Source organism: Monocercomonoides exilis (genome assembly GCF_001643675.1).
Source record: "Monocercomonoides exilis strain PA203 chromosome Unknown scaffold66-335014, whole genome shotgun sequence".
Taxonomy (NCBI): Eukaryota; Preaxostyla; order Oxymonadida; family Polymastigidae; genus Monocercomonoides; species Monocercomonoides exilis.
The window spans coordinates 144161-152280 of NW_027150611.1; the positions used below are offsets into that span (position 1 = coordinate 144161).

The following is an 8120-nucleotide window of genomic DNA, read 5'->3' on the forward strand; positions in this document are numbered from 1 at the left end:
ATATATTATAATTATATTTGACCAATTTCAGTATCTATTTTACGGAAGCCAAAAAGAATATATTTTTCAAACTGTCAAATAATGATTAATCTCCGATTTTCCAATGAATAAAAAACAGATATCGAGAAACAAATATGAAACATAAATATTAAATATTAAAAAAGGAGTTAAAAATTTATTTTAAAAATTTATGTTTTTGAAGAAAAATGATTATTCCCATAAAAAATAATGGAAACAAATGCAAACTAGAGTCATCAAGGAGCTAAGTAAAGAAGTTGCGAGTAAAATTACATCAGGACAGGTTTGCATATAATTATTTTTGCGTTTTATTTACCGTTGTAAATTTTGCAATTTGTTTGTATTTGGGATGTTAAAAAAAAACAATTATTTATTACTTTGTTTCGATTTGAATCACTTTCGAATACAATATATTTTAACAAAAGCTTATAACAAATCCATCACAAATTGTCAAGGAATTGATTGAAAATGTGTGCTCCTTTAAAATTTTGAATATTGTTGATATTTTATTTTTTTAAAAAAAGGCTTTGGACAGTGGTTGTACCTCAATTGAGATCACGGTTTCAGGAAATGGATTAGATCTTATACGTGTAAAGGATAATGGGGTTGGCATAGGAAAGGAAGATCTTTTTGAATGTTGCAAAAGATATACGACATCAAAAATTAGAGTTTTGCAGTTATTTTACAGACAACCATTTAACCTTCGCATAACTTTTATTTTTCATTAATTAATAAAAGGATTTTGATGACATAACAAAATGTAAAAGGTATTTATTTTAAGCTGTTTTCTTCAAATGAGTAAATTATATATCTATTTTTAATCTTTTAAACAGCTTTGGATTTCGAGGAGAAGCACTTAGTTCTATTTGCGAAATTGGATTTGTAAAAATTATTTCGGCACAAGAAAAAATCAATACTTCATCGACATCCGTTGGATGGAGTTGCGAATATCGAAGAGATGGATCAGTAATTGGGTTTGAATATTTTACGCGGTTGTTTTAATGTGAATCTTTTGAAAATGGGTAGAGAACCAACACCGATTGCGCATCCAAAAGGAACGACTGTTGAAGTTAGAAATCTTTTCGAAAAATATCCTGTTCGAAAAAAAGTATGTTTTATCATAAAAAAGTTGCAAAAAATTAACAAATTAATTAATTAATATTATATCTTTAAAATGCCTTTTCTTTTCATTTCATTTCTTTTATTTCTTTTCCTACGCCAAATCAATGAAATCATTTTTTGATTGTTTTATGCTTCTTCTTCTCTCAGTATCAAACTGAACATATAGCAGATGTGCCACCAGCCATCTACAAAGTTGTTACTCACACTGCTTTGTTGCATCCACATCTTCGAATTTCGCTCTCTTTTTTGGCCTCTGCAACGTCTTCATCGTCGGCTTCATCTTCATCGGCCTCTCCTTCTTCTCCTTCTCGGTCTCTTTCCCCTTCACGTTCTCTTTCACCTTCTCCGTCTCCTTCTCCGTCTTCTCCTTCTACTTCTACTTCTTCAACATCAACATTATCACAATATTCGTTTTTAAAGCCACCATCGCAGTCTGTGATTGTATGTTATTCAAACATTTATTCATTCAATGGATTATTTCGAACATTTTTCTGGTTGAATTTTTCAATTGTTTTGCGTTGATTATTTGTTCATTTATAAATTCAAAAGGATGCCGTATCTTCTATTTTTGGCTATTCTGTGTCAAAAGTGCTGCAAAAGATATCTTATCACTCAGACGGAGCAAACGAGGCATTCTCATCTGCCCAGCCATCGTCTCAGCAGACTGCTTCGATCGATCCTTCTTCTTTTTCGGTTCAAACATCTTTTGACAGATTTGCTTATGATCCTCTGGCAAATGGCATATCTTCAGCCAACTCTTCTTTGATGAATGTGAAATATTCATTGTCGCAGCAGCAGTCAACTTTGGAACCGAAGAAAGTTTTGTCTGGATTTTCTTGGTCGGTTGATGGATGCATTCCGAATATCGATGCTAGTTTGTGTTTTTGATTTAAGTGAAAGTCAATAAATATCGAAAATATGTTGTTTTTTTGATTCATTTGAACGTATATTCCTATAAATTTTCTGGTTCAAAAATTTATTCAAAATTAACTGCCAATCACAGAGCCGGGCAATGCCATGTCAGCAGTATTTCGAAATCTGCCTGACAGAATGTTCATTTCAGTCAACAAAAAGCCTGTTGTGTGGAAGCCTTTTCTCAATTCTTTTGTTCGGCTCATTCGGCGCAATTTTCCAGGTGTGTTTGAGTGGCAATGAATCATTTGCATTTTCTTTTCGATTCGGTTTTCATTTTTTTTTTATCAGATAAATACGATTTTTTTTTTATTGTTATTTCATTAATAATATAATGCTTTCATGAATTTCTATTTGATTGTTATAAATGCATATGAATTATCCTTATTAGACACTGACAGAAAATATCCATTTTGTGTGTTGAATGTGACACTTCCACCAGAGATATGCAACTGTATGGTTATTCTTCACTATTTCTGTTTTTTCTATAAAACTATTATTTATTAATAATAACATTATCAATCATATTTTTGAATGGATTGAAGTGAATGCATCACCAGGCAAGTGCACAGTCCAAATGAATGACGAAAGAGAGGTTATAAGAGTAATTGTATCACGTCTTTCTTCTTGTTTAGGAAGTGTAGAACATGATGACGAAGAGAATGCAAACGATGAAGAAGGAAATACCAACAAAAATGAAGCAGTGAAAGAAGGAAGCCCAGAAATAAGTAGAAGTTCAGTAAATTTGGAGAAAGCGAAAAGAAAAGACGAAAACAGCGAAGATTCAGATGAAGACATCTTATTCAGCATGTCTTTCAATTACTTCTTGGAACACAGAAAAAAGAAGAAGGCGAGTGAAGACGGAGACAAAAGCGAAGAACAAGCAATTTCTGTGGACTCCTTTTGTGATGCGCCTTTCCCTCTGTTTCCAGGGGACGAGATGAAAGACAAGACGAACTGCTTCAAATATGTGAAGATGTCGAGAGAAGAAGCGAAAGATGAAGAAAGCAATCAATCAGATGAACAGAACAAACAAACGCAAAGTGAAGGCATCCAGAATGACAAGAGAGAGACCAGAGTTTCATTGAATTCGATTGAAGAAGAAAGAAGGCGGATAAACGAGCATATTAATGTGTTTGATGTACCGATTGAAGGGTTTGATGAGGAGGATAATGTTGATGTGACGCAGATGTTTGGGACAGCCAAGAGAAGTTCACGCGGAAGAGAGGGCAAAAAAAGGATGAGGATTGAATTTGACGATGATCCGGGTGAAGAAAGCGGAGGAGGAAGAATGAGAGAGAAGGGGCAGCTGATGAATGTGGGGAGGATGCTGAATGAGTTGGGTGGCACAGATGTCTTGTCAAACAACAGCAGAAATGAAAAGAGAGGAAGCATGGAATTCTTCAGTGGAAGATTAAATGAAGAGAATGGAAGGATAAACAGAAAAGGAGTAGATATTTCTGTTGGAATGGCGGATGAAAGAGACGTTCGAAATGAAGAGTTCAGCAGTGATTTGAGAAAGGCCATCAAAAAAGACAGAAAAGAGCGTGAAGAAGAAGAGGGAGAAGGATATTGCAGGCTTAAAAGAACGATTCTCAATGATACTCCACATTTCACAGAAGAACAAATAACATCTCCTCAGAAAAAGTCACCCACTTCAGTTTTGTATACAGCACTTAACCACTCACCACACACACCACACACACCACATAGACTCATATCACGAACATCATCTTCTTCATCTTCTTCATCTTCTTCTCCTTTCTTTTCTTCTTCCTCTTCATCTTCGTCCTTATCCTTGTCCACCTCCTCCACATCGTCGTCATCTTCATCTTCTGCTTTGAAATCGCAAACATCTCCTCTTTCTCATCGCAGTCTGTTTCGTTCTTCTTCTTCTTCTTCTTCTATTTCTGGCAATTCGGTTTCTTCTCCTCTCTCCCCTTCGAATGAGAGTGGAATTTCATTAGCTTTTTCTCCAGGAATAGCAGAAAACCAAACAACCCAACCATTTTTCAAGAACTATTCCTTTTCGCCTTTGAAACAGTCTCAGGAAAGTGCAGTGAGTTTCTCTCAAACACAAAAAGGGCAAGTGAAAGAGCAAAAAACATCAAAAACGTCAGAATCTCACATTGAATCTCGCTTTGTGTCATCAAAGAGCATAGGGAAAGAAGGGTTTTCAATGTCATTGGGGCGATTGTTCAGAGATCTGAAGAAGGAAGATGATGTTTCAGCGATGTACAAGCAGAAGAGCATGCGATGGGACAAAGTGGCATCGTTTTGTGGACATGAGCCGCCCTTCCAGCTGATCATGACTGAGAATGAAAAGGCCTTCCAATCGTATTTCTCTCAATTGAGCTCTCAATCTGCATCCATTCCTGTTTCTCAGCAACAGCAACATCAGCAGCAGCATCAGCAGCCGTCCTCCTCTGCTCTTCTGTCGCCCATCCGATCAGACATTTCTGTGTCTCCCTCGTGTAACTCCCCTCCACCCGCACAGCATCCCACAAGCACTCTGAACAGCTCTTCTCCCTTTCGCCTTGTTGGAAGCGTGCTCCACAACTCCATTCGGCTTCCGCTGTTTTTCTTTGATTCTGCCACTCATTCTGCTGGAGGTGCATCTCAGCCAGTTGCTTTGTCTGCTCCTGCTGCGACTTTTGCTCAGCCTTCTGCTTCTTCTTCTGCTTCATCTTCAGCTTCGTCTTCGGATGGAACTGAAAATGGATCAGAGAACTTGTCCACTCCGCCACCAACACAGCAAGAATGCCTTCCATTTGACTTGCCTAGCAAATCAGTTACCTCAGTCTCTCTTGTCACATCTCAAAATTTCAATCTATCTTCAAAAAGTATATCATCTGCTTCTTCTTCCTCTGCTTCTTCTTCTTCTTCTTCTTCTTCTTCTTCTTCTTCTTCTTCCCCATTAACTTCCTCCCCATTGTCATCTTCATCAACTTCTCCTGATTCTGTTCCTTTGACTCAGCCAACAGAACAAACAAGTTTTCATTCATTGTTCTTTTTCAACCCCTTCCGATGCAAAGAAAGACTTCTGTTTGATAAAAGAATTGCTGATATTCAAAAAAGAAAGCAAGAACAATGTGATTCTGGCAATCAAAATAGACAACAGGAGAATTCTTCGTTTGAGAATGCAGACAAGGAAAATGATGCAAATTGCTTGAATTTGGGGAATTCTGAGCAAAAAGATGAAAAGACAGGACAAGAAAGTTCACGTGGCACAAGAGAGGAAGGCAAGAATGCACGAAGAGTTGAACCAGATATCGATTTTGATTTGTTAAAGAAGGAGATTAAACGGTATGCCTTTTAAATAAAGAGTATTTGTCATGAAATCTGCCAATGAATTCTTTATTGAAAGCAATCTTTTTAATGTTAAAGGATTTATGCACAGCATAACTTTAAAATTATTCAGAAATATTTGTGATTTTTTTTTTTTTTGAACTATTTTTCTTGTCTTTTTTTGAATGTCTTTATTCTCCAACAATTTGTATCTAATCATTTTATCTTTCTCCCGCTATTCAATATTTGCTCATTCTTCTCTTTGTGTCAATTTTAGTGCGGCTCGTTCAAGTGGACCTGTGATGACAACTGAAGCAATTTCTCTTTTATCTCAACTAAGTGTAGATGTAGGGCCAATCGTTTGTTATTCTTATTTGTTTTTATCATTATATTTGATATAATTTTCGAATAAACTTAAAAATAATATTTTTTTCCTGTTAATTTCGCTGATGAATTATCCAGTTGACAAACCATCTGTGCCCTCACGAACTACCGATTGTTTATGTCTTTTCTTTGCTTCCTTCAAATCTTTTCTGAACGTATGTAGAATTATTAGTAGATATTTGAATAGTATTTTTGACTCTTTGTATTCCTTTTATTCGGGTGTTTGACAGTTAACATGATATTTAGATGAAATAATGTTTAACTGGTTTTAATTTCGTTTTTGGTAATTTCATTTTTACGAATGAATACTATTTTTTTAACGGGTTATTATCAGATTTATGATGCTGTATTGATTTTTTTAACAGGTGATTTTCAATGACTTGCATTTGTTTATATTTTTTTCAAAAAAAAGTTGAATCTTGTTCGATAATATAAAGAAAATATCAACAATATGTGAGCGCATCGTATGCACTTCGAAAGCAATATTCGAAACAGATTTGAATGGATACCAGGGTAATCTTTTTTCTGGTAATTATTTCTTTATTGGCACTTAAATTCTTTAATAAAAAATAATCTGACCCACAAATTATATTTTAAAATTATATTTTTGGTATGTGTTCAAATGTGAAGCATTCTCATATTTGAATTTTGAAAAAAAAAACCCGAGTTAACATGTGTGGGAGATATGTGTGTTCAAATCCTACCATTGAAGTTTTATGAAAAATTGGATTGTACAAAGGTTTGAAAATCTTTCATATTCATTCAAAAATTTGAATATTAATCAAAAATTCTTCAATGAGAATAAATAAATAAATAAATAAATAAATAAATAAATAAATAAATAAATAAAAAATAAAAATAAAAAAATAAAAATAAAAAAAAAAAACTTTTCCGTAATATATATATGAAATTTACAGTGTAAAAGAAAGCTGAAGCGGAGCAGAAGCGGCTGAAGGAAGCAATGTCTTCATTGCATTACAGAAAATATAGTTCAAGATTGGAAAGGAAGCACACATTGTTAATGACAATGTTGTCAGGTTTGTCGACAGGGTAAAATACTGTGGAATCAGCAAAAAATCTTTGGAGCACGCTGTTAAAGCAATAAAAAACGGCAGGCCTATTGCAAAAGTTGGGCACCCACCAATTATTTGCGGTGAAAAAGAAAAGCAATTCTTGGAAGAAGTTACAATAGAATCTCGATCTGGGACAAGCCACACGTTACGAAAAGTGCGTGATCTGGTTTGCAATTGATATTTGAATTGTATATTAATTGGTATTAAGATGGAAAACATCATTAACGATAGTGAAGAAGAAGGAGAAAATGAAGAAAAGATAAAAAAGATAGTTACTCTAAAGACAGTTTACGCCTTCATAAAGCGCCATCCGGAATTGAAGTCTTCGCTGCCAAAGCAAGTTGATATTAACAGACTTGCAGCATCTTGTCAGAAAGTCCTAAAGCCGTGGTATACGGAATTGCAAGCATTACACGAAGAAAATAAATATCCAGAGGAATTAATCTTCAATATCGATGAATCTTCGATTCGCATCCCAATTTCTTCACGCGGTGTTGTTGTTCATCCCGCAGATGAGCAAGCTGGATTCAAAAAGACTGCCGAACGGATGCCGAATCCAACTCTCGTTGCTGGAATCGCTGCTGATGGCTTCTCGCTTCCCTCCATCGTGCTGTGGCCCAGCGCAACTCTTCCGAAAGAACAGACAACACTGATAACTCCGTCTCTTGACATTTGGCCAAACACAAACGGCTGGATGGACAAAACATCATTCAAAAAATCCGCCTAAACAGTTCTTCTTTCTACCATCGTTGATATAAGCAAACGAATTTCAAAAGAATCTCATCGTTGCATTTCTCTCCTGGACTTGCACTCATCATGGGCGGATCAAACGATATGGAGACAGTTCAATGAAGCTGAAATAAACGTCATCGCCTTCGTTCCACACGCGATGCTCAAATCACAACCACTTGGCAGATGTTAATTTGCAGTGTTGAAGTTGGAGCTATCAAACAATTACAGCTCTCCAACATCCACCTTCTCATCTTCAAAAAGAACAGCCATCGCTGATGAGTTTCCACAAGCCCTTTTCACAGCATTCACCCCATCCGTTATCAAAAAAGCCTTTATTAACTGCAGAATCCTCAGAAATGGATCTGGGTCTGTGTTGATGAAACTTCCTCAGTTTTCTCAATACTCCATTCCTTCTCATTCACATTGTTTCAACTTCTTCGGAAAAGAAATAACAAAAGAAAAGCTTCTTGATGAATGGGATGAATATCATGAAAAACACAAGATGAAAATTGAAGAACTTGAAGAAAAAGAAAAGAAAATTGAAGAAAAAGAATTGCCTTTGGAGAAATAAGTTAAAAGAAGATTCAGAAA

General features: G+C 35.5%; 1 protein-coding gene across 1 annotated transcript; it reads left to right on the plus strand.

Annotated features, from left to right (window-relative positions):
• Positions 1 to 238: 238 nt before the first annotated feature.
• On the plus strand, positions 239 to 7524 carry MONOS_4473 (uncharacterized protein; the record flags this gene model as incomplete). The annotated part of the gene is made up of 13 exons (XM_067874548.1): positions 239 to 301; positions 543 to 623; positions 757 to 785; positions 852 to 992; positions 1045 to 1126; positions 1288 to 1581; positions 1690 to 2014; positions 2144 to 2275; positions 2444 to 2506; positions 2598 to 5358; positions 5618 to 5699; positions 6715 to 6963; positions 7006 to 7524. The coding sequence occupies 13 exons, from the start codon at positions 239 to 241 to the stop codon at positions 7522 to 7524; spliced, it is 4821 nt and encodes a 1606-aa protein (XP_067719093.1).
• Between the last annotated feature and the right edge of the window lie 596 nt (positions 7525 to 8120).